At 55.1% G+C, this 26,459-nt stretch overlaps 1 protein-coding gene across 1 annotated transcript in view; it reads left to right on the forward strand.

The window, feature by feature from the left end:
* The window catches only part of CDH23 (cadherin related 23), a 414,708-nt gene that overhangs the window by 57,551 nt on the left and 330,698 nt on the right, over positions 1-26,459 (forward strand). The window contains exon 3 of the mRNA XM_027587690.2: positions 1,969-2,046. Within this exon, the coding sequence (XP_027443491.2) occupies positions 1,969-2,046 (78 nt within the window). The remainder of the gene's footprint in view (positions 1-1,968; positions 2,047-26,459) is intronic.

Genomic DNA, 26,459 nt, shown 5'->3' on the forward strand with positions numbered 1-26,459 from the left:
GCTTGAGGAATCAGAAGTGACATCATTCTGGGCAGATTTAGGGGGAGGAGGGAAAGATGCCACTCTGCCCACCCCTCCACTAGGAGCCGTCTCAGGCAGGAGGGGGAAGTGCCCTCCCTCAGCTCCAGCCTTCTCACTTCCTGGGAGCTGGCTTCTGTTCTCCAGCTGGGCACAGGCCCTGAGAGAACCCCAGGTCAGCAGAAATGGGGGGGGGCGTACCCAGAGGAGCCAGCAGGAGCTGCTTAGGGCGGCACCACATCAGCCCCGTGTGAGGCAGACCTGATATCCACTGGTTGGCAGGGGCAGAAGGGGAAGTGCCCTCCTCACTTGCCTACTTCTGGGGTGTCTTCCCAGACCAACAACCAATTCTTCAATTCTCTGGACACCAGCTGGGTGTCCCACAATTTACTTACGTTCAATTCTGACTCTATCTGGCGTTACTGTCCGATTACACAGATTTAAGGGTTCAGGCCTACAAGACCACCCCCACTTCACAGCCAGTCACAAGTCCCAGGCCCCCTGTACCCTGACCTACCAGCTACAAGTCAGGGGTTCCTGTGACCACCCGCCCCCCCGCCTCAGGTTTGATCAGCTAGAGTGACTCTCAAAACTCAGGGAGGCACTTTGCTTACATTTACGGGGTTAAACAAAGGGTACAACTCAGGGACGGCCAGATGGAGCGGGGGTGAGGGCAGTGTGGAGTTTCCAAGTCCTCTCCGGGGCCACCACCCTCCCAGCACAGGGCTATATTCACCTCCTGGAACATCATCAGATCTCTTAAATCTTCAGCCCCTCCCCTCCCTGCAGGTCCGGGGACCGGGGGGGGGGGGAGGAGGGGAGGACTAAAAGTGCCCACCCTCTAACCAGTCGGTCTTTCTGCCCACCAGCCCCACCCCAGGTCCCCTCGCTAGCGTAAACTCAGCTGGGGCTCCTTAGAAAGGACAAAAGACACTCCTTGCTCTGGAAATTCTAAGGAATTTTGGAGCTCTGTGCCAGGAGCTAGGACAAAGACCAAATATATTTTTTATCACACCACACTACTGAAGACCATTACGAGGGGGCTCAGGGGACAGGTAAAGCCAGCCTCGGGGAGACCTCGTGTGGGGGACTTGTGGTATGAGGGGCCCCTACCGGTACCGCCCCACCTCCTTCCAGACCCGGCCCTCATCACCCCAAGGCCATCCCAGCGTGGTACGGGGCCAACCACCCAGGGGCCCCGTAAGGCCTGTGCCACTTACTCGCTGTGTGACCCTGGGCCGGTGACTACTGATCCCTTACAAGCCTCGTTCTCCTCAGCAGTAAGATGGGGAGATGATAGTCCCGGCTGTACCACGAAGATGGAGGGAGGGCACAGAAGTGGCCGATGCAGCGAAGTTTCTATAGATGGCAGTTGTTGTTACCCATCCTGTGGGATGGGCTGGCCGCGCCTGCCCACGACAGATACCTGCTGAGAGCTCCTGGGTGCCATGCCTGGCTCTGGTGCACAGGCTGTGTCCTTCTCACACGCCGTCTGCAGCCAGGTGGCCCCGGAGGAATACGACGCGTGTGTGACTTGAAATTTTCTAGGGGCTGCATTAGAAAAGAAACTCATTTTAATAATAAGTTTCACCCAATATATCTGCAATATTTTCATTTCAACACGTCATCAATATAAACGGTTGATGGGATATTTTACACCCATTTTTTCATAGCAAGTCTTTGCAGTCCTGCGTGTATTTTATGCTTCAGCACGTCTCCGTGTGGCCCAGGATGCCAGGGCTGCAGGGGGCTGGTGGCCTCGCTGACCATACGACCTCCCTACTGGCATTATTCCCCATTTACCTTGGGGCAGGACGGGGACTCGCTGGGGTCCTGGGAAGGTGGCCCTGGATGCAGACTCCATGCCCTCTGCAGCCCCCATGCTGTGTCTCCTTCCAGAAGCTGGCATGACGGTACTTGACTGACACTCTTGTCCTCTGACTTTTGCAGGCCAGGTGAACCGACTGCCCTTCTTCACCAACCACTTCTTTGACACATACCTGCTGATCAGCGAGGACACACCTGTGGGTGAGTTGGCACAGGGGCTGCTGGGCATGCCAGGAGGCGTGGGGTGGGTTCCGCTCCCCCAAGGGATGGGGATCTTAGAGATGGAGGCCATCTTCCCCCCTCATTTGGAGGCTCTTCCTTGGTTGTCCCCGGGGATGAGGCGCTCAGTACAACCCAGGGCTGTTCCTTCCAACATAGGGGAGTTCTGAGTGTCCAAGGATTTATCAAATTGAGCCCAACTTGCTTGACTTCCACTTCGGCACTAGTTTTAGTCTACAAAATGGCTCGTTCCTCTTCTTTGTGAAATTTTTGAAGATGGCAGCTGTCATGGGTTTTGTTTTATAGCATCTTGTACTTTGATGTGATCACTGAGTTTTCTGCATCGAGTGTGCCTGTTCGGGTCATGAGGGGGAAAAATGGACTATTTAGGAGGTGATAACGAGCACCTCTTTCCACCCCAGCTTGAGTCACCTCATGACACAGCTCTGTGCCCATGATCCTCTTCCTGAGTGCCTGGCTTCTACAATGGCGGCGGGAGATGTGCACACATAGCCCTGTGGCCTTCGCTCGGCTCTGGGGACCAGAAGCTTCTCAGGAAATGGGGGTTGAATGGAACAAACCCATCTTGCCGCTGTGCTGATGGGAAAAGGCTCTCGTTCCTGGGAGCATGCTTGCAAACCACTGTGCCTGGAAAGGTCCCTCCCGCCTCCGTCTACACTCCCTCCTCGGTCCTCATTCTTCTGGGTGTCACTTTAGGGAAAGTGCCTGTCATCTGCGGCTTCTTCAACTCAGATCTACCTACTCTGTGGGTCTGGGGGTGGGGCTGTGCCCCAGAAGCAGCGTACGGGGGTTGGTGTGGTGCATCTTTCCGGAGCATCGCTTGTCCTTGAAAATGAAGTGGGATGGCATGGAGAGGGGAGGGGTGTAAAGATACTAAACTCATAGTTCGTTTTAAACATTCTTTTATATAAAACCAAATGTAGATGGGTGATAGAGGAGGAGCAAAATTCTTCAAAGAAAATCTCTGCTTAAAGACGGGAGCCTTAGTGGGCCCCAGACTCTCCCCTGCTGTTTGGGGGGCATGACAGCAGCCCCTGAAGAGGTCTTCCCTTCCAGTCTTTCTGGTGGAAGCTTTTTTTCCAGGTGGGTGCGGGGCATAGCCGGTGTGTTTCTGACTATTGTGGGGATTGTCCCCGCAGTCCAGTGGCACTTCATTTCTAGGGCCCATGGAGGGGTTTCTATGGAATGTGGCAGCTCTTTTGGTGACTAGCATCCCCCGTGGATCAGCATTGAAAGGCTGGATTTGTGGATGTAGGTATTTAAAGGGTCGTCCAAGAGGGAGGCTGCCTGCCTCTCTGGAATGTTCTTCCACAGGCTTACTCACTTTCTAGTGGCGGGGGTGAGAGGGTACCTAGAAGTTTCTTGGGGATGCTGCTGAGCTCTTTCCTCCCCTCGGGGTTGTGTCAGGGAATGCTTGTGGGCTTCTGGATTCATCTGGGTTTCTCCCGACACCCAGGCCTAGCATGGGGCTGGTGCAGAGGTAGGAGAGCAGGTGCCTAGTATATGTGGCTCAGTAAATGAACGAATGTTAGCAGCCTTTATCATCCTTAGAGGCTCTTTGGGCTCATTCCTCTGTTCATCAGATATAGAGGGTGTGCACCCTCTGTGCTAGGCCTGGCCGCCATGCTCCCAGAGCGGAATTCGACAGAGGGATAAGTCAATGTCGCAGTAACGGGGGCCGACCTGGATGTCTGATTAAGTCCCAGTGGAGGATTGAAGGAGGAAGGGGTGTCCCTCTGGGGACAGAGCAGATGCAGGAGGAAGCAAGAGCAGTTTGGGGGAGGTGGTGGCCCTTGAGCAGAGTCCCGAAAGTCTCCCTTTCCATTCCTTCACACACTGTTTCCTGCAGCTGATTTTTAGGAGATTCTGTTCTAACCCTATCCTCCCGGACATTGCTTTGTGGTGGAGGGAATATATTCGGGACAGGTGGGCCATTGAGGTAGAGGTATGGCCACCACTAATGGACCAGGGCTGCTGGCCGGGAGAGTTCGTGAAGGCTGCTCTCAGGTGAGTGGTGCTGGCTCCGTCACCCTGTCTGTGACCCTGCCCAGCCCTGAGTGTGGGGTTCTCAGAGGCCTGTGGTGCAGGGAAGGTGGTGGGGTGGGATGGACATTGCTTGGCCAGTGCTGAGAGTGATGAGCCCTAGGCTGGACGTCCCCACCCCAGGGAGCCCTCCAGCAGGCCCTGCTCTAGTTCCCTTTGGCTCTGGCTCTAGATTGTCTTCTGCAAACGCTAGCATCGATCGGTTTCTGGGAGCAACTCCTAGGACGTGGCCCCATTAAGGCTGAGCTTGGCAGTCACAGCAGGGGCGTCTGTCTGGTGCAGTGGGGATTGATCCCTGGCTCTGGGGGAACCGTAGGAATGAGACAGGGCTCAGTGAGCTGGAAGACAGCTCTGTTCCTTTCTCCGGGCAGGGCCTGGGGCTGAGCTGGCCCCTACCCTCCTGGTTCCTCCCTTCCTTTGGCATCAAGATGGGGCAGCAAGCTCTGGCCTGAAAGGTATGAATTCAGTTTTTGTTCTTCACTGTGTGGCATTGGGCACAGTGCTGCCCCTCTCTAGGCCTTACTTCCCATCTCACTAATGAGAGGGCATTGGAAAGATGGGTCCAGTGGGCTTTGGCTTGGGCCGTCCTGCTGGCTCAGTGTATCTCCGGGCCCTCAGATAACAGGCCAGGAGACCTCCCCTGAGTGTTGTCACCTCTGTGGCCCTGAGCCATTCAGAGGTTGATGTGGACTCACATGGTTGTTGCAGGGTACAGGCCTCGGACCGGCAGAGGCCAGGGCGAGGGTAAGTGTTGAAACAGCTTGTCCAAGGGGCTGGCCCTTTGCTTGCCATGTGGAATGGGGCGGCCCAGAGACTTGACCTGGAGGCTTGGCCCTCACTGGCCCTTTGCTTTCTGAACCTCAGTGTTCCAGCCTGCAAAATGGGGATGGGAGTCCTATCTTTGGATTCCATACCTGGAGTATTTTGTTACTGAACGGAGAGCCTGTGTGTGGCCCGAGAATGACCAGTTGAGCTCTCCTGCCAGCCACAGCTTTGTGAAGGGGACAAACAGGTGCAGAGAGGAGCTGGGTCTAGTGGACTGGTCAATACCAATGGTTTAGAGTCAGAGCCCAAGTCAGTCTGAAAGTGGCAGGAGGTCAGAGCTGTGGGCAGACCAACTTCCAGCTCTGGGGCTGATTATCTGGCTTCTGCTTAATGCGTGATGATGGGGAGCTCATGATCCTATAAGACGTGCTGTGGGGGGCGCCTGGGTGGCTGTCGTTAAGCGTCTGCCTTCGGCTCAGGTCATGATCCCAGGGTCCTGGGATCGAGTCCTGCATCGGGCTCCCTGCTCAGCGAGAAGCCTGCTTCTCCCTCTCCCACTCCCCCTGCTTGTGTTCCCTCTCTGGTTCTGTCTCTCCCTGTCAAATAAATAAATAAAATTAAAAAAAAAAAAAAAAAAAAAGACGTGCTGTCGGACAGTTCTGGGAATGAAAAATTCTTCCTGATATGAATCTGAAATCTGTCCCTGGAACTCCCACCCATTGAACCTAATTCTGACCACTGGAGCCTTACAGATTAATAATAATAATATATGATACACTATATATGTATAATACATATTATAATAACTATGTTTATTGAGTGCTCGAGGTAGTGTACAATGTGTTTTAACTAATGTGCCTTCAAATTCCTTTAAGAATCGGAGTAGAGGTGGCTGCAGGCTCTGTGGGTTTGTAGTTTCTGCGGATTTTCTCTCCTGGGCTAGAGACTGTGACTTGGATTCACCCCAAACCTTCTGAGCCTTTCCATTCTTCACACTCCCGCCTCAGTTCCAGCCGGCGGCAGCGTGCTGGGGAGCCAAGTGGGAGGGCACAGATCCCTTGCAGAGGCTACACGTTGTGTCACTCTATCTCCTCCCCCATCTCCAGTTCCAATTCCCTCTGCCTGATGTTCTTTTTGAGGACCATCTCCCAGCCAGGGAAGACAGGAGCAAAATGAAGTCATTAAGTAGCTCTGCTGCTGCCCCCAGCCTGTTAACATTCAGGGCCCCCTTGTCCCTGTGCGTCTTGCTTCGGACATGACTATCTGTCTTGGCAGCCAAGCTGGCCTGGGAGGGGTCGAGCGAGGGCCGATCAAGGACTCAATGCCTGGTTGGGCTGGTGGCCTCGCCCCCACAGTGGCCCTGGCTGTCAGCAGTGAACGGCCACATGGTACCTTGAGGATGAGGGATGGGTGCTTCCTGGGTGCTGTCTCCAGGTAACCTCCTGAATCCACTCTCACCAGTATGGCCCACGTCAAGGTCACCAGTGACCTCCAGGTGGCTAAAGCCAGTCCTTAATTCTCGGACCTGTGGCCTTTCGGCAGTTGGTCTTCTCTTCTAGGACATCAGCTTTCTGGCTGTTCCTTAGCCTCCAATATGCCTCCCACACCCTTGAGTGTTGCAGGGCCTCAGGCCCAGCTCCTGTGTGCCTTCCCATGTCCTAGCCCTATTGCCGTCTCCTCTGGGCTCATGGCTTCTGGTCCTGTCCATATGCTGACAAGTCGGAGGCTTCTACCTCCTTCCTGGGCCTCCTCACAGAAGACATTCCAGACTTGTGTGCCCGCCTCTGTGCTCAGTGTTTCCACCTGGGTGTCGGAAGGACTCTCAGCCTCAGTGCGCCCGGGCTGGACTCCCGCCCTTCCCCTAGACCCTGCTTCCCCTGAAGCCTTGCCCGTCTCAGCTACAACTGCATCTCCCCCACCCCTGGTTGCTCAGGCTAGAAACTTGGGGTTGTCCCCACGTCTTCCCTTTCTCCCTCACCTCACATCCGATTCCTCAGCAAATCCTGTTGGCTCCATCTTCAAAATATTTCCAGAATCTTCTCACTTCTCACCCCTTTGGCTCCTGCCACCACAGTCTAGGCCTGTACTACCCCAGCAGCTTCTTAATGGTCTCAGGGGTCTCCCCGTCCCCTTGCCCTGCTACAGCCTTTCCCCACCCCTGCAGCCAAAGGGTCAAGGGGTGCTTTTGAGCCCGAGACAGAGCCCCTCATGAGGTGTGCTTAAGTTCCCCATCCCACTTGGAATGAAAGCTGCATGAAGGCTGATGGCAGTCCAGCTCCCTGTCAGACCTTATCTCCTCCCCTCTCCCCTGCTCACTCCACTCCGGCCACACTGGCCCCCGTGCAGCTCTGTGAGCGTGAAAGGTGGGTTCCCACCTCAGCCCTGCGGTTGCTGCTCCTGCTACTTGGAACATGGTGAGCCTCCGCTGGTCAGTTTGGACGCTGCCTCCTCCCTGCAGCCTTCCTGGGTTTTTCCAGGCAGGGTTCAAGTGCTGCTTCCTTTGCTTTCTTTCCTCTCTGTTAGTCCCAGTCACAGTGCTCTAGTGGCTCCGTTGCTCATCTGCCTCCCCTGTTGCCCTGTCAATGCCTCCAGGTGGCCTGGACCCTGTCGGTGTCCCCAGGGCCCAGCCCTGGGCCTGGCTTGTGCCTGGGGCTCAGGGCGCCTCGGGGAAGGAGTGAAGTCTGGAGCGTATGAGCATGTTGGGGGGGGGGGGTGTTCCAACTGGCAGGGGCTTGAGCTGGCTCCATGCCTGCTCACCCTCCCTCCTGCAGTCTCAGGCCAGGTGCTCCCCTCCCAAGGGTGTCAGGAGCGAGGTGTTGGTGATGACAGGGATGGCTGCCCAGGAAGTGGGCCCGGGAGAGCATGTGCCCCAGATGGCACAGACGCTGCGCGTGCCTCTGCTTGCTAATGCCGAAGCTCCCCTCCCCCACCCCCGTGCCGGGGTTGTGTTTTTATCACCCCAGCAGCCTGCCAGGGCTGCATGTGGTGTATCTGCCGGGGACCCACAGGGCTGATGGAGGAGCTCTGTGAGGGGCAGAGGACGTCGAGTCCATCCACCTTGGCTGTGACCCTGATCTTCATACCTCAGGTCCTGGAGGGGGACGGTGTCCCTCGGAGCTAGGCACCAACATCGCTCCTTTTATCCCAGTTCTAAACACCGCCAGCCAAAAGCCTCCCGAGGGCCTAACGGAAGGAGTGAGAACGCTTCATCGCGGCCTGTCACCTACCACTCCCACAGGCACCCTGACCTCCAGCCATGGGGACACACTCAGCACCCCAGCACCTCACCTCTGTCTCCTCACTGCTCCTTTCCCAGGACAGTCCCTCGGAAGGGAGTGCTCCTTCCCTTTCCTGCCTGCTGAATTCCTACTCCTCTTTCTAGGTGTAGCTCAGATGTCACCTGCCCTATGAGGCCGGCAGCTGCCCCCACAGCCACCCTCTCTCTGCTTTGTATTCGCCTCTCTACAATCTCTCAGCGAGTTCTCTCATGGTTATTTGTGTGTAACTCCCCATTGGCTGTTCATTTTTACTTACTGCTTTTATTAATATCGACATTACAATTAATTATAATTTTAGTATTTCCGTATAATATAAGATGTGGAGCGATAACATCAGCTAGCATTTATTGACTGCCAGCCTCCTGCCAGCACCTCTGGTAAGGGTTCACAACACCTGGCCTCCTGTAGACCCCACGGGGAGCCTCGGAGAGGCATCATCATCTCCATCCTGCAGCTGAGCGAGCTGGGCCTGCATGTGCTCTGTGCCAAGCACAGTGCGGGGTACAAAGAGGCCCTCGGCAGACGCTGAGTGAGTTTAGAGGGATGAGCAAAGAAGGCAGGAGGGTGAATGGGTGCAGAAGGCTCGTGTTAAGCCCCCTCCCCTTGGCTCCCAGACCCTCCACGGGTCACCAGGGTCACTGCACGTGGAGCTGACTTCCCCCAGCAGACCCCTCAGTACCCCCAAAGCATCCTGAGCCACAATTCAGGTGATAATGCCCACGCTAATCACCTGAGCGACTAAATTAGTCTTGTCAGGAGCCATTAAGGTGGGAGCTCGGGATTCATTAGGATGGATCAGGCCCAGGCAGTGCCTGGCACCGCGGCCAGTCGGCGCTGATTAATTTCCCTGCAAACTCCATCAGTGCCCAGCTGTTCCATCTGGACCCAGGGAGAGCAGTTTTCAGGTGGGCTGACCCCACGTTAGCCGTCTCCATAGACGGAGGGGCAGGGTGCCGGCAAGCATTGGGAACGGCTCCCGCAGGGAGTCCCTACTGAGCTCAGAGCGCGAGCTGCAGGAGGGTTGGCATGAATGGAGGGCCAGACCTGCGGGTACGGGGCTCGGGAGTAGACGTGGAGAGAGGTGCGTAGGACTGGAGTCTGGGAGGGGTTTTGGCCTCTCCTGGGACCATTCTCTGTACCTAGGGTCCTAGAGGAGGCTAGCCCTCCCCCCTGTGCCCCGCTCCCATTCTGTAAAGGGAAGAAATCATGTCTCAGGAGAGGATGAAGGAATCACAGGGTGAGATTGGTTTTTCTCTTAACCACAGAGTTCCTTAGAACTGACACGGAGGAGAGGAGGCCATGGTCCCCCAGAGGAGTTCCTTGGCAAGGGTCAGAGGCAAAGCCACAGGCTTTGCAGGGCTAGAGGGATGTAGATGTGGTGAGTCCAGCGAGAGGGTCGCAGATGTCAGGTGGGTGTGTGCTCTGAGCGTGGTTTGGGCTTTTCTGCCAACCACCTGTACAGAGGCTGTGTAGCCCGCTAGCTAGTAACAATGCAGAACATACACAGTGTGTTAGAAATAAGAATCATCTGTGGGTGAAGTCAGGGTCAGAGGTAGACACAGGGAGATGTCACAATCTATATTCATCATCTTCACTTTTACCCCCCACCGGAAGGACCCTCTGAAGGCCTGCTATGAACAATTAGAGCCTCCTGCAAAGGCAACTCGATGATCATGTCTTCGTCAAACGCTCCCCCTTTCCAGATGGAGAAACTGAGGCCCACGGTAGGGAGCTTGGCCAAGGGCCCCAGAGAGTTACTGTTGATTCCAGACTGAAGCCTGCCCTAACTGCACACCCCAGCTGCAGAAGGGTCTCTAGGGGACTCTGCCCATGCCGGCACGTGGCCCCTGTGGGCCTGGGGACAAAGGGTTTGGTCAACTGGGAGCTTGGGACTTGAGGTTTGGAGAAGAGGCCTCACAGCTGCCACAGTCTGGGGTAGAGTGCTTAAGGAGAGAATGTGAGGTAGCCCAGAGGCTCTCTGGGGCTGTTGGCATTGGAAGGGGGGTGGTGTGAGATTTTGGAGGGAAGGAGGTGACCCACCATCTGTCCAAATGATCAGATGCTGGGACCAAGGAACCTGGGGCCCTGGGTTCCCCGGTGACCTCAGAGTAGGGATGTTGTACTGTTCCTTCTAGGAGCAGGAGCAGGGTGACTCACAGGATCCCTGGAAGGGCCTGGATGCTTCTGTGGCCTTGCCTCCTCTCTGTCTTTCTTCAGGGCAACATAGGCCCTCAAAGGGTATACGATTTTGGGGGGTCTTGTGGTCTGTAGCCACTCCCCTGAGACCTCTCCCTGGGCATGTCTGGAAGCTGTGGCAGCCCCGGCCGTGGACGGACAGCCCCTCAACACATGGGTGGGTGCTGCCATAATAACACTAATGATAACGATGATGTACCACCTGCCATGTGGGCAGGCCGTTAATGGCCTGTGCTGGACACCTGTGCCAGGCCGTGCTTGGGGGTGGGGCAGGGACATGCACATTCAAGGTAGCTGGGAAAACAGCTATCTTTCATTCCGCACTTATTCTGTGTCTAGGGAAGCACTTCATACACATGGCCCATTGAATCCTCATGACAGACCCAGAAAGTGGGCCCTATAACTACCCCATCTTACAGATGAAGGGGCAGAGGCTCAGAGAGGATAAGTAACTTGCACAGGCTCGCACAGTTTGTATGGGCTGGAAATTGGGCTTGAACTTATTGCTGCCTGACCCCAAGCTTGTGCACTAAACCACAACTTTGGGATTCTGTATGTGGGTCACTGCTTTGAAGGAGCCTCCAGTAGGAGTGGAGAAGGGGGCCCATGGGAAATGCCCAGCTCACCCCAGGCAAGTGGAAGGCGGGAGCCACAGATGCTGCTGATGCTCAGAGCGGGAAGGGATTTATCCTGGGCACAGAGACATAGAAGGCTTTATAGTAAAGGTGGCAGTGAGCAGTTGGGTCTTGACAGGCTGAAGCCATAGGAGAGGCATTTCAGAAGGTGATGAAGTAAGCCAGCCAACCATGGAACAAGCAATTTATGTTGTGTCTTGGATGGCAGAAATAGGTTGTTGTGGTTAAAAATAAAAATATTAACAGTAATTATTTAGTACTTGCGTCTTCCTCGTTAGGTTACCTGCATGGTCTCGTTGAATCCTTGCAGCAGTGATGGGAAGTCTGTTCTATCATGATCCCCCTGGTGTAGACTCAGAGGTCAAGCAAGCTGCCCAAGCTCCCACAACAGTCAGGATTTGAATCCTAAGAGTTCAGGCTCTAGTATCCACACTTAATACCCTACTCTGCTACCTCTCAGGATAGTGTGGGCCTTTCCTCAACCTGTCACCTGGGAAAGGGTCTCAGTGGCCAAGGGTCCACCTAGGGTGAAGGCACAACTGCTCCAGGGAGAAGAGAGTGGCCAGCATGCTTGGTCTGAGCACACAGGCCCAGGACCGGGGCAGGAGCCTGGGTCCCAGCCTGGCTCTGCTCGTGCAGCTGAATGAGCTTAGGCAGGTCAGTTCCCTGTCCACACCTCACTTCCCCGCATTACTCAAAAGATGCTAATCCTTGCCAGACATACTACACAGAGTTGGGTCTCTTGCTAAAAAAATGACTGGGGAAGACAGACGAGCGTATGAGATTAACCAGGTTGCTTGCTCCTGGGCCCACGTCCTTTCCCAGTGACCGTCAGGGAAGGCAGTGGGGGCCTCGGCCAGCTGTGCTGTGACCAGGGGGCAGACACTCCCTCTGCGGGGAGCTGGTGGGCTGGCAGATGAGCCGTCGTCGGGCGAGGATGTGCTGAGCTTGCAGCCACCTGGGAACGCTTGGGCTCCCCGGGGGCCAGCCGAAAGGTGTGATTTACAAGAGCCACAAAACTTTGAGCTGGTTGGGGAGACTGTGCCGGGAGAGCTGGTTTTGAACTTGTTATCACACCCCTTTTGCCCCGACTGTTCTTTACACGGCTCAGAGGACCTGTGAGCCTCACTGTCCAACTGCAGCTCAGCCCGGAATAGGAGCTCAAGGTGTTTTGTCAGGGAGGGTGTGCATGCCCGGGAAGGTTGACCCTTGGTGCAGGGGGTCTCCCTTCGCATCCCCTCCCCTGGCGCCTGCCCCCTTCCTGTCCCCGAGGCGGTGTGCCAGGCACTGGGAGGGGACCCCGAGGCCTGGCTTCTGACCCCAGCTCTACCACTTCTTAGCTGTGTCACCTCAGGCAGGGTCTGTAGCCTCTCTGAGCCTCATTCTCCTCTTCTGGAAATGGGCCCGATCATCCTTGCCTCTCTAGTTTCACAGGGGGCTTCATGAAAGAGCTCTGAAAATAAAGTTCCTGGACAAATGGTGGACATTGTTTTTATTGAGCCAGTTGTCCTTAGTGCCTCCTCTTCCAAGAAACGCTCTGCTGTATCTTCAGCAAATGTGGCCTGTATCACCAGCTACTTAGCCTCTCTCTGCCTCAGTTTACTCAGTTGGAAAATGGGATGAACACATTGTGTATACTCATAGGATAGTGGTGAGGATTGAGTAAGTTAACTTCAGGCATTTAGAACCGTGCTTGGGACTAATAGACGCTAACTATTATCGCTGTCATTTTCCCAACCAGGTAAGAAGCAGGTTGGGTTCAGGAATGATATCCTGAGTGGCCAAAACGCACTGTGTCTGACACATAAATATTTGCTATGGTTTTATGTGTTACTCTCCCAAAGGGCGTTTTCCCTTTCCAGGTGGGAGAGGCCCAGAGGTCCCTGGTCCCCCCTCCCAGCCTGACCAGGAGCCCACTTGGTGCAGCTGTCTGCCAAGAGGTGGTGCAGGTGCCAGGTGGGCCCTTGCAGCAGTGGGCCCCTTCCCTGCCGCACTGGGCGATGAGTGCCCCCCACCTACTAATGGGTGATTGGCCTCCTGCTACGGCTCCCCATTCGTCCCGGTCTGCCCGGAGCTCCTAGAGTCAGCCTGTTCCTCCTCACGTGACAGCCGCCCCTGAGTCTGCTCTGCTTGATTCTGGAGGTCCCTAGCTCCCAGGGTCAGTCCTCTGACCTAGGACAGACTTTGCCCACCTTCTCCCTCCCAGTCACCCTCCTGTCTGCCAGGTGCCACACAAAGGCTTTGGGTTTTGTGTTTTGACCGGCTAAAGCCATAGGAGAGGCATTTCAGAAGGTGATAGACTAGGCCAGCACGCCTGCTCATTTCATGCTCACGGTACCCTATGAAGGAAGTGGTTATTAAGCCCATTTTACACATGAGGAAAACTGAGGCTTAGAGAGGTGGTCACCTCTCCAAGGCTCATGGTCACGAAGTTGCAGAGCTGGATTCAAACTTAGGTCTCTCTCCCTCGATAACCAACACTTTACCCTCTTTGCCGGGTGAGTAGATCAGAGTAGGTGAAGAGGAGAATCTTCCATCCGCAGGGCTGGTACAGGCTCCTTATCCATTGTCGCTGGCCTCTCTTGCTCTCCCCCACTCTGTCTGCATGCCACAGCGGATGCAACAAACAGCAGCTTCAACTCTGGTCCCCCACGGGCCCCTTGCCGTCGGGCGAGGGAGAGGACGTGCCTCCACCGCCTCTCTCTGTCCCCACCCCCTGGTGTCCTAGCGCTGCTCAGGGACCCCACTTTCCTTGCTCTCTTGGCAGCAAGACTGTGCGGCCAGAGCCCCGGTGCTTCCGAGGATTGATTTGGCCTTTGAAAAGGATAATTCAAGATGAATATGCTGGCGTCCAACTGGAGTGAGATGGAGGGATTATTGAGTGTAGACCTTCTTCGCCGCATCAGCTGCTTTATGAGCTCTCTAGAGAAACCCCATGTTGTGGATAACTCAGCCTGACGGCCAGGGAGGTGGTGTTTGTCTCCCACTTCTCTCGGCGAGTAGTGCCTGCAGCACCCAGGCACCCAGCTCACCCTGTCTGGTTGCCCAGAAGCAGCTCCCAGCCTCTCTGTGAGCAGGTCGTCGTCCCTCCCACCTTGTTCATCAAGTGCTGCCCCAGGATGGGGCGTAAGGGCAGCGGTGCCCCCCTGCTGGGTCCCTGTGTGGCCCTCTGGCTCTGGGCTCCTCAAACAGGCTGGGTAGAGTGGAGGTGGGTGAATCAGAGCCTGCAGACAGATCTGTTTGATTTTTTTTTTTTTAATTTTTTATTTATTTGTCAGAGAAAGAGAGAGAAAGCACAAGCGGGGGAGCGGCAGGCAGAGGGAGAAGGAAGAAGCAGGCTCCCTGCCGAGCAGGGAGCTCGACATGGGGCTCAATCCCAGGACCCTGGGATCATGACGTGAGCCAAAGGCAGATGCTTAACCGACTGAGCCACCCAGGTGCCCTGATCTGCTTGATTTCTGGCAGCCTGTCTCCCTTGGGGTCAGCCCAGCCTCAGCGCTAAGGAATATGGCCTCCATAGCCTCGCAGATTCCCTGGCAGATCAAAGTGGATCTGTAGTGTGCGGATGCAGTATGCTACTGGGGAGGTGACCTCATGCGCTCGGCCTTGCTCAGCACTGACACAAGGGCATGAGGCCAGGGGCGCAAAGCCCTTTGTGGGGTCCTGGCCACTCAGGTCAGCCCTGGTCACCCTGGGTGTTTGTCCCTATCAGCCTCCCCTGCAGCACCTTGGTATTCTAGGGGATAGACCAAGTTGTAAACTCTTGGAGGGGCAAGGACCATGTCTTAAAGCCTTGTAGGTAGCTGGGGTCGCCTGGAATGTGCAGTAGCTGGACAGTGAGGATCTTCCTTTCTTGGTTTCCCTTTTGGAGCATGGCATGGGGACTGGCCCCGAGTGTCTCTCCTTCTGTGTGTGATGACTTGTGTGTCTGTCCCGGTGCAAGAGCACATTCATCCTAGGTTTTGACAGCCTTAGGTCAGGAAAGCCTTTTCTGAGGGACAGGCATCCAGGGGCAATGGAGGGGAGACAGGTGGTGCAGCTTGGGGACAAGAGTGCTCAGGGGGCAGGAACGTCCCCGTGGCAGGGGTACCCAGGACTAGTTAACAGTCAGCGCCCTGGGCGGCGGGGGGCAGGGCTGGTGCTGGCACCAGCATTCTGTTATTTTTAACCCGGTCCACATCTCGCTCTTGCCCTTCTCTGTGCCCCATCACATCACAGGACTCGGAGTGATGGCAGGGCCAACGTGCAGAGCCTGTGCCAGGTTCTCTCACATCTGGTCCCCTGGACGAGACCTATGGGGCCACTGCTGTCCCCGCTTTATAGGTGAGGAGAAGTTTGTGCCCTGACTTGAAACGTCAGTGCCAAGGTGTGAACCCGGCAGTCTGATCCCCGGGGCACACTTGGCTGCATTCCCAGCTGTGTGCCTTTAGTAAACACCCTTAGCTCTTGAGGCCTCAGTTTCCCCATCTTGTAAACTGAGGCCAGCGGGCCTCTCCCATCGTTCTTTCTCTCTCCCCAGTAGTTCAGAACCCCCTGGAGGGCTTGTTACCACACCCCCCGAGTTTCTGATTCAGTAGGTGGGCCCACGTGGGGCCTGCAAATTTGCATTTTCCACAAGTTCTCAGGTGATGCTTCTGATGGTCTGGGGACCCCACTTTGAGACCACCACCCCCACCATGTTTCTCCCCAGCCCCTGGAACTGGCTGTGAGTCCTCCATCCAGGCCTGCCCGTCCCACAGCCCCAGCGGCGGCCGCCTGATGGACACCGTGTGGGGCTCCCCGGCACCGCCCCTCGCCAGGCTACTTGTGTGGCAGGGCCCCTGCCTGCGACAGCGCTGGCTCATCCTCGGGAGACAGAGGTGTGAACTGAGAGGGGCCCAGGGCGGAGGGAGGAGCAGGAGAGCCCAGATGTGAGATGCCCCGTGCGGCCGTCCCCCAGCCCCGCCTTCGGTGTTTACACAGAGTGGCCCTGCGATGGACATAATTACTCCTGATGGCCTTCATTAAAAGCTTTACAGTCAATTAAGGAGAAGGGAACCACTCCCTCCTCAGGCGCCGCCCCCCCCCGCCCCACCAGCTGCTTCGAGGGAGCCCTGCCCAAGGAGGTATGATCTGGTGGAAGGGGCAGGTGTTTCAGGGCCCGAGCAGGGAGGAGAAGGAAGAGGAGGGGCGCATGGCTTCTGAAGCCAGTGAACCCCCTGTCCTCTCCGCCATCAGCAGCCAAGCCATCGGTCACCAGCTCTCGGCTGAGCACTCTCAGCATGGTGTGAGGACCCGTGAGCTGCGGAGGGAGGAACTGGGAGCCCTGGCTCTACCCCGGGCGTGCCAATGCCTCGAGCAGACCCTTCACCTCTGGGAGCCTCCATTTTCTCATCTCTAAAATGGGGCTGGTCCCGTGCACTTTGCAGAGCTGCTTGTTGTCGAGGGAAGTTCTGAACCTGGTGAGCACAGGGCCTGGCCCCCCCAGGTGCTCAGTGGCGGGGATGGTGACTCCTGTCCCACCTGGGGAACCTCACCTGTCCCTGCATGCACAGGTGCTTTCTAAAAAACAAAAGACTGTTCAGATGTTGACAGTCCAAGGACCCCCCGAGCCTGGCTCAGTCCCTGCCTCACTCTTAGAGCGCATCAGATCTGAGGGTGGACACCTCTCCTGCCTAAAGGCCAATTTAGGAAAATTAAAATGTTTACCAGCTGCATTTCCCTCTGTCCGTCCTGGGGGGCGAGGGGTGGGGGAGGAGAATATATATTTTTACAAGAGGATTACCCACCCTATTGACCCAAAACGTGGCCATGGGAAAAGTGGCACTGCTTTTTAGCTCCGAAAAATACAAATATCGGAGTCTATTTGAGAAATGGCCGTAAAGAGGCTGTGTCCTGAGATTAGACCAGGGGCTACATCGAGAAGACAGGCTCTGCCTGGGAGCCGCAGGGTGCTGTCCCTGCTCCAGGCTGGTGTCATCCAGCCCATATGTCATCCCTCATTAGGAGGGATGACATATGGGCTGTGGCATATGACGTGTGACATTTGCTCAGCACAGAGCCTGGCACACCAGCCACGCTGGTGAGCCCCCACCTGCCCTCCCCCGTGTGGCAAGAAGGGTTGCCTTGGGCGCCTGGGTGGCTCAGTCATTAAGCGTCTGCCTTCGGCTCAGGTCATGATCCCAGGGTCCTGGGATCGAGTCCGACATCGGGCTCCCTGCTCGGCGGGAAGACTGCTTCTCCCTCTCCCACTCCCCCTGCTTGTGTTCCTGCTCTTGCTGTGTCTCCCTCTGTCAAATAAATAAACAAAAAACCTTAAAAAAAAAAAAAAAGTTTGCTTTTCCTTTCCAGGTGTTTTCTCTCCATTCGGGTGCCATGAAAAGAATGATGAGGAACAAGGACAGGGGGGTGTTCCTTCCCTTCCAGCCCCGTTCCGCACCCTGGGTAGCGTCCCTTTCGCAGCCTCCCCTATCGGGCTCTGGGGGAGGGGGAGGAGTGGCAGGGAAAGCAGGACTGAAGGTGAAGGAAGTGTGCATTCTCTCACCAGCCAGCTTTCCTGCCCGGAAATCGGGGTGTTGGCTCTGTGAGCAAGTGTCAGTGAGGGTACAGTTCCCCAGTGTGTCCCAGAGCCAGGATCCTCGAGGTCAAAGGCATCGTGATGTTAGAACTGCTCCGTTTTGCCTGAGGTTTTTGTAGTGAGTTCCCCATTCTCTGCCCCTTTGCTTTCACTGGGCAGTGTCCTGCCGTCAACAGATCAAAACCCAGGGCTGCTGGGCTCTCTTTCATTGGCCACTTCTTTATGGGGAAGTCCTCTTTAGAGGCCTCTCCAGAATATTTAATTTAATGCATGGATTACTTACTCTCTGTCCGTGACGGCTGTGAGCTCTTTCCAGCCTCATAACGTTCCTGGGAGGAAGGTGCTATCATTATCGTTACTGTTTCATAGGTGGGGAAATGGGCAGACAGTTGCAGTGACTTGCCCAAGATCACACAGCTGGTGAGCAGGGGTGGAGCTAGTATTTGAACTTGGGTGGTTTGGCACCAGCGACTGGCCTCTTAGTGTGCTCTGCTACCTCTGGATAAGAGTAGTGATGGTGGTAATAATGGCTTCTGTTTATTGAGTGCCTACGAGGTACCAGTCTGCACATGTTATTGCAATCCAACCTTCATTATCACCCACTGGGGGAGGGGTAGTTAGGTCTCTGTGTAGCTGATGGGGAAGCTGAGGCTCAGAACAATGAACTTGCCCCTGGTCGCAGAAGTCATAAACAACTCAGGGCAGCCCATCGGTGAGCCTTAGGAGATGGTCCAGGGGTCACTCCTCCAGCTGGTCCTGCTGCATCCCCTGTATACTCTGGCTCCAGAGAAGAGGGGGTCTTCTGAGCCCCACCGATTGTCTGTAATGAGGACTTTTCTCATCTGGAAGTAATTCCACTCAGCCCCACGGTGCCGCAGCCTGGGCAGATGATTCCTCCTAGGAATCATCAGTAGTTCTGGGTGATGCCAAGAGTGAGGAATGGGGCTTGGGGAGGAGGACGGGAGTGCAGAAGGGGAGGGGGATGCCAGTGCGGGACAGCAGGACCTCTCCTGGACAACTGATGGTCGGCCCCGGTCATGTGTCAAGTTACTTAAAGGGCTGCTCTAACCTGACACTCCTGAATTCAGAGCCCCCACCTTCCCTCCTGGCCTTCTGACTGTGTCTGATAGTATTAGTAAGAGTGGTCACTTACGGAGGGCCAGTGAGATGCCCCGACTGTATATGCCTCATCTCCTTTGGTCCTCACAACAACTGAGGAGGGCCTGTAATCAGTGTAAGATGCTACAAGCGTACAAGTATAACACTACATTATCCCAAACAGCAACCACCAGACATGTGGTTATTTAAATGTCCGTTAATTACAACCTAAGTGGAAACACAAAACTCACTTTCTCATCCACACGGGCCACATTTCGAGCATTCAGTAGGCACGTGTGGACGGCCTGCTGCATGGGACAGCAAGGATCTTAGAGGATGTTTCTGTGGTTGCTGCGAATTTGGTCGAACAGTGCTGGTAGAGAGTATCTCAGCTTTTCACCTGAGCCACTGACACTCGGCAGCCTGCCGGTTGTCACTCAGATGGGGACAGGCAGCCCCCACAAGGGAACACCTGGGCTCTAGACCACCGTGGTCCGTGCCTGCTCATCACCCCCCTGACTCTAAGGGCAAAGAACATTCTCCCCAGGGAACAGCTGGAGCACTTCAGGCATAGAGAAGCAGTGTGACCTACTCAAGGTCGAGAGGCTGGAGTCCATGGGGTAATGGAAGCCGAGGGCCCGGAGTCATTGAGTGCCCCCCAGCTCTCCGGACCCCCAGCCGGGCCAGCTCCGAGCCTGAGCTGTGGGCGATGGGCCCACCCGCTATCCAGAGGCAGCCCTGCTGCTTATGAATTTTTACAGCTGTTTACCTGATGTCGTTCCGTCCAGGAGTGAAATAACTCTCCCCACGGCCACTATGAATTCTTCGCTTCCCTGGGAAAAAAAACCCAGCCCCTGTGATTGGAACATTGTCTGCAGTCCTGTCAGGTAGCCAGCAGTGAGTGACAGGTGAGAGAAAGGAAACGGCTGAAAGCCATTACCCTCTTACTTCAGCGGACTTGGGAAAATAGTCATAAATTAGTGCCGTGTGCCAAACGAGGGGAGAGGAAAAAACACAAAAAATAAAAAAACCCTCCTCCCTGAGAAAGTCATAATTTTCTTCCCAAGGGTGGGAGGAGTAGGCTGTTCAGAAGGGAACGTGTCAGTGGAGGCTGCATGTCACCCCCGCCTTGCTGGCTGGCTTCCGCTGCCACACCCTGGGGACGGAGTCAAAGCGGGATGGTCCATCAAGCAAGAGGGACTTGGCTTCCCCACCCCCGTCAGGGACCACCTCCTGCAGAGGCAGCTCCTCTGAGTGTGTGTGTGTGTGTGTGTACCTGTGTGTGTTCCTGCCCACAGACGTGTGCTTGTGCACGTGTCCCAGCCTCTCCGTGTGCACGAATGCACGTGTGCGTGCACCAACGTGTCTTTGCAAGGAAGTGTTCTGCATGTGAACACACCTTTGTCTCTGTGTTTGTGTAAGAGTGTGTGACTACATGTTGTGTTTGTCGCAACCTACATGGAGAATCTGAGCCCACTGATGAGGCAGAGTGAGTGAGGTGTGTGTGTGTGTGTGTGCCCACAGAATTTCAGACCACCTCGGAAGCTGCTATTTATTACGATGTTGGAATCTGGGGGACAGCAAAAGGATGGCTTGCCAGCCCTGTAGGGGTGCGTGCTCTCTGGGGTTATTACTTAAAGGACGTTGGCTGTGTTTTTCTTTGTGCCAAAGTTGTTTCTTTGTGGAGGATGGTAGGAGGTTTGAGGAGGGGGTGAGGCAAGATGGCTGAACGAGCCCTTTTGGAGACTCCAGAGGAAGAGAGAGAGAGAGAGAGAGAAGGATCTCCAGGGTTTGGGCTGCTGGGAAAGGTCATTTCATTTCAGCAAGTGAAGCTTACAAACAGAAAAGTGTGAACTTGAGTAAGAAATCTTGTGGGTAGAGAATGTATTACACCAGTGGTTCTCAGACTTTAGCGGGCACCGGAATCCTCTAGAAACAGATGATGGGACCCCAGCCCCAGAGTTTGATTCAGCAGGTCTGGGTGGAGCCTGAGAATCTGCATTCCTCACCAGCTTCCAGGTGATGTTGATGCTGCTCCGCTGGGGACCACTCTCTGAGAATCACCGAGGCATGCCATTCACAAAGTCCCTTACTGAATCCCCAGCACCACAAAGTGTGCGAGGTGGGCGAGGAGGTAGGATGTGCAGTGGTTAAGAACATGGGAGCAGACTGCTGGGATTCAAAGCCTGACTCACTCCCACACCGCCTGTGTGCCCTTGGGCAAGGGACCGAACCTGTCTGTGCTTGGGCTTCCTCATCCTGAAATGGGGATGATGGTGCTATCTACCACGCCAGGCTGGTGTGCAGAAGCCTGGTGTAAGTAAACAGCTTGGAACAGGGCCCGGTACCCAGCCAGCACCACCCGTGTTGGCTAATGTTATTCTCCTCACTTTGCTGATGAGCACACTGAGGGTATGTGGCCTCCCCAGGTCACACTGTGAGTTAAGGAAGAGTGGGAATGAGACCCAGCCCGTCTGACTCCACTCTGTGCTCCTCCATTCTTCTTTACTGGGGCCCCTCAGTTCCAGAGGCCTCTGTGCCCTGCCCCCGCAGGCTTGTTTCCTGAGCCTCCTTTCAGAGTGGGGGGAAGCAGACCTTTACTTCTTCCCCCTCAGAGAGGAAGTAGGGCTGGACAAACCCTGCCTGACAGCTCTGACCTCTGCCCCAGCCCTCCTGCTCCCCACTGCCCCCCTTGACTTGCTCCCCAAGCTCTGCCAGCATGACTCGCTGCCCTGCCTGGCCCCGCAGCTGCATCATACCAAATTTGCACCTGGCCTCGGGTGGCTGGGTCAGGGGGATGGAAGGCAGAAAGGTGTGGGAAATCATGATGCACACGTATGTTTTTGTGCATGTGCACGTATCTGTACACGTGTGGACACCCTGCCGTGGTTCGGAAGCCTTGGGCTCCGGGCAGAGGGGCAAGCTGCTAGAGGAGTTTGTAACAGGTGGTCAGCAGCTCACTGCCCACAGGACCTTCTGGGGAACAGACTGGGGCCTTTCTGAGAGGCAGCATGCCCTGGCCAGAGAAGCAGGGAGGGCAGGTAGCTGACTTGGAGGGGCAGGTGCCCCAGGGTTCCCATGCACTGAGTCTGGGATGGTCCTGAGCATGGGAATTTGGGGCAGGTTCTCCCACATTGCTGATGTGCACTGTGGCAAAGGGACCCAAACTAGAGAGCGAATCTCTGCCCTGAAGAAATGAGATTCCCAGGGGAACTGCACGGTCTCAAAGTGAGCGTCTCCAGCATTCCCTGGGCTTGCACTCAGCTCCACGGTGCTTCCTGAGCACTTCGAGCCCTGCAGATGTGCAGCAGGCCCAAGGGCCCCAGCCTGCCAGGGATTCCATCAGAGTGGGAAGGTCAGACACTTCTCAGCCACCTGGGAGCACGCAGGCCGAAAGGGATGGGGGTGGTGCAGGAGAGAGGCATGCCCTCTGGGAGGGGCCCAAGCACTGCAGTCGGACCCCACATCTCTGCTGGACATCTCCGCAGATGCCCCTGGGATGCACTATGGGTCTTTCCCGAAGATGAAAGGAGCACTGTGTGTGGCTCAGCGTGCAGCCCCAGCACCTGGACGAGCGCTGTCCCGAGTCAGCCTCAGGCAGGAGGGGGATTTGAGGCAGGTCTTGGTGGATGCTGGGCAGAGCCTCAACAGGCAGAGAGGAAGAAGAGAGGCAGACTTGGAGGCAGGACTGCCTGGGGGTCCTTGCAGAGCCCAGGGTCCTCTCGCTGCCTGCCTCCTGGCAGACACTCTTCATTTGGGGGGACCGTCAGGCAGCATCGGCCAGTCCTTCTTTGGGCTCCTGGATTGTTTCCGTGTGACCTCTGTGTCACACTGAGTACCTTGGGTTTAGCCATTAGTTCCTTGTCCATCCTCAGGCCTCCCCGCAAGGTGCTATCCTCCAGGGAGGGACCCCGACTCCATCATCCTGGTCCCCCTGCTGCCAGCTCAGAGCTGGGCCCAATCATTAAGCTCTCTGCTGAGCCTGACATGTGTCCCTTTTTATTTACCTTTCCCTCCTCCATGCTCCTTTGCCCCTGCCCCCTCTCCTGTCGCTGCTCAGCGTTCTTCTCCCAGATGTCCTTACCTTCCCGTGGGCCCTGTCTCCCTGCTCCCCAGGACCTCTGGCCAACGCTTTTGGTGGCACCAGAGAAAGGAGGGCTGTTGTCGCCCAGAAAGGGTGCTCTGCTGTAAGACCGATGTCCTCTGCCCCGAGCAGTGGCATTCATCCCAGCCCTGCCAGGCAGGCCAGGCCCAGTGCAGAGGCCTCCCTCCTCTGTCCTCCCTCCTCCCTCCTCCCTCCTCCCTCCTCCCATCTTCTGTGTTTCATCCTACAAAGGTCACAAGCAGAGCTCTGGGCTTGGCACTAAAGGAGTTTTAAGTTTATTGTTAATATTAAAAGGAATTTTCAATTTGGGTGGTGGCCCAGCGATCCACCTGCACGTGAAGATTTCAGGAACCCAGAGGGTCTGTCGGGGGGGTTTACGATGGAGCCCCAAATAAACGGCAGCCACAGTGAAGACATTCAGAGAGGGCTCATCACTCACACGGAGTAACAGTGACAACAGTGGTGCGGAGCAGTCATTGAGCACTTACTGTGGGACAGGTCTCCGCCGAGACAGTGATACCTCTCTGTGGTCCAAGCCAGGGAACTGAAGTGCCGTGATGCCCCCGGGCTGGTTGCCCAGGTAGGAGGTGGAGCTGGGTGGGCCTGGCACGTGGTGAGCACTTGATGAGTGTCACCTCAATGATTGAATGAGGAGGTCTTTAGACAGGTGCCTCCAGGAGGGACGAGGAAGGTCAGCCTGCTGCCCCCCCTTCCTCCATGGCCACCCAGTCCATCCTCCACCCCGCAGCTCCAGCAGTCATTTTAAAATATAGATCAGCACAACCCTTCCCTGCTCACAGCCCTCCCCGGGCTTCCCCTTTTAGTTAGACTAAGCCCAGACTGTTCCCTTGGCCTGCAAAGCAACATGACCCCTGACCCCCCACCCCCACCTCCGACTTCTTTTTCTGTCACCCTCCTCCCTGCTCACTGTTCCAGCTGCCAGACTTGCCTTTGGTCTTTTGGACAAGCTAAGCATCTTCCCACCTCAGGGTCTTTGCACTTGCTGTTCCCTCCATCTGGAACACTCTTACCCTGGGTCTTCATAGAGAGATTGCAAAAACTGGGACCTCCTCATTGCTCATTTCTCTGGAAGGCTTTGCTGACCACCATCTCTAATATGGCCCACACCTATCTCCCTTCCCTTTCTCCCATTACCCTGTTTTGTTTACCTCTTGATACCTAACATCCAAAAGTATTCATTGTTTGTGTGTTTATTGTCTGCCTCCACCCTCCCCACCGCCACATCTGGCTCCATAAAGGCAGGGACTTTGTTCTTCAGTGCGGGGTCCCTGGTGCATAGTTGGGGGCATGGGACAGAATGAGACTTCAAAAGGCATTTAATAAATGAATGAATGAATGAATGTCAGGGTGGATAGATCTTTAGCTTAGAGGAGAAACGATGGCATTTGGGTGGGGGGATACTGTAAGCAGAGTCAGCTGAGAGAGACCACAGAGTGGCCTCCTGTGCCCGGAGGAGAGTGAGTCAGCTGGTCCAACTGCAGGAGAGGGGCTTGAGGGAGGGAGTCATGGCAGAAAAGATGGTGTGAAAAGGCATGGTCCCACTGTGCAGGCCCTGAGGCCAGATCCTCATTACTTGGCCTGGAGCCTAGGTAATGGTGAGCTGTTGTAGGTCTTTGAGCATGATAAATGCAGAGTCTTTGAAGCATTGCTTTTGTGATGTCATTCTTCAGTACCACAACCATCAATGGCTCCCACTGCCCACACATCAATCCCAGGCCCCTCGGTCTACCAGACCAGGCCATCTGTGATTGGATTCACGACCCTTCTGGCCCGTGTGGCTCCTTGGTTCCCCTCAAAAGATCTGTCATCATCCCGCTCCGTGCTCTCTGGGCTGTTGTGTCCCACAGGTCCAGGGGGCGTCAGTTTGTGCAGCGTAGTGGGACTGCACTTATCCTGTGCTTTCCAGTTCATGTCGTCCCTGCAAGGCTCTCCTCCACAAAGCCCTCCCTGATCCACCCCTGGAGGCGGTTTCCTTTGCCAGTGGCTTCCGGGAGCCCGGGAGCCCCCTGTTCGGGGCATTCCCACACCCTCCCTTGTTAATGGTGGTTTTTGTTTCTCTTACCTGGAACACTGGTTCCCTACAGAGTTGCCACAAGCCTCTGCGCGGGGGCAGGCGGGAGGGAGGCAGGGAGGCAGACAACTGGGTGCTCGGCCTCTCCTCCTCACCCTCCCAGAACGTCTTCCTCCTCAACAGTCCTCACAGAGGCTGCCCTCGGCCTTCAGGACTTCCTCTCCCCTCACACTGGCTCTCAGGGTGCTTCTCTGTGGGCCTGAGGAAAGCCAGCAGCCCCCAGGAACCCCAAAGCAGACTCATGTCCCTTCCATCCGGAAACACAGCCCTCCTGGACCCAGTGTCTCCCTCCACCAACTCTCCTTCCTTTTTTGTACCTAGGCGCCTTTAGAAAAACAAACTTTTCTATAACATTGTTAAGGGATAATTGACATAAATGAAAAACAACACCATTTCAAGTGTATAACTGATCATTTTGAGGTATGTTATCTGCCCTTGAAACCATGACCACCGTCAAGAGAGTGAACATATCCATCACCCCAAAAGTTTCCTCTCACCCCTTTGAAATCCTTCCTCTGCACCCTCCCCTTACCCTGGTAACCACTCCCGGGAAACCAGTGACCTACGCCTGTCACTAAAGATTAGTTTGCATCTTCCAGAATTTTCTGTGAATGGACTCACACCACGTGTAGTCTTTTTGTCTGTCTTCTGTCTATCGGCATCACTGATCCATTCGAACTGTTGCACACATCCACGGTGCATTCCTCTGTAGCAATGAGTCGTGTTCCATTGTAAAGATACACTGCAATGTCTCTCTCCATTCACCTATCGCTGCACATCTTGGTGGTTTCCGGTATGCAACTTTTCCAAATAAGGCTGCCATGAAATCTGTGTGCTCTGGATGAACATACGCTTTTATTTCTCTTGGGAAAACATTTGGGAGTGGGATGGCTGGGTCGTGTGTGTGTTTAACTTCCCGAGAAGCTGCCGAACTGTTTCTCAGAGTGATTGCACCATTACACACACACACACACACACACACACACACACACACACACACACACACACACACACACACACACACACACACACACACACACACACACACACACACACACACACACACACCATCAGTGTGCACGAGTCCCAGCTGCTCCAATCTCCAGCACCTGGCATGGGGAGGTCTTTTTATTTATTTATTTATTTATTTAAGATTTTATTTATTTATTTGACAGAGAGAGACAGCTAGAGAGGGAACACAAGCAGGGGGGTGGGAGAGGGAGAAGCAGGCTCCCTGAGCAGGGAGCCTGATGTGGGGCTCAATCCCAGGACCTGAGATCATGACCTGAGCTGAAGGCAGCCGCTTAACTGACTGAGCCACCCAGGCGCCCTATTTATTTATTTTTTAGTGGTGGTGAAATACACATAACAAAATTTACCCATCTTAACCATGTTTAAGTGTACTAATTCAGTGGCAGTAAGTAATTCAGTGTTGTGCAACCATCACCACTGTTTCCAGAACATTCTCAACACCACAAACAGAAATTCTGTTCCCATTAAACCGTAATTCTCCATTCTCCCCTCCTTCCAACCTCCAGTAACCTCCATTATGGGAGGCGTTTTTTATTTTAGTCATTCTAGTAGGTGTGTGGTGGTTGCTCATTGT

The sequence above is a fragment of the Zalophus californianus genome, chromosome 15 (genome assembly GCF_009762305.2).
Source record: "Zalophus californianus isolate mZalCal1 chromosome 15, mZalCal1.pri.v2, whole genome shotgun sequence".
In the NCBI taxonomy this organism is placed as follows: Eukaryota; Metazoa; Chordata; class Mammalia; order Carnivora; family Otariidae; genus Zalophus; species Zalophus californianus.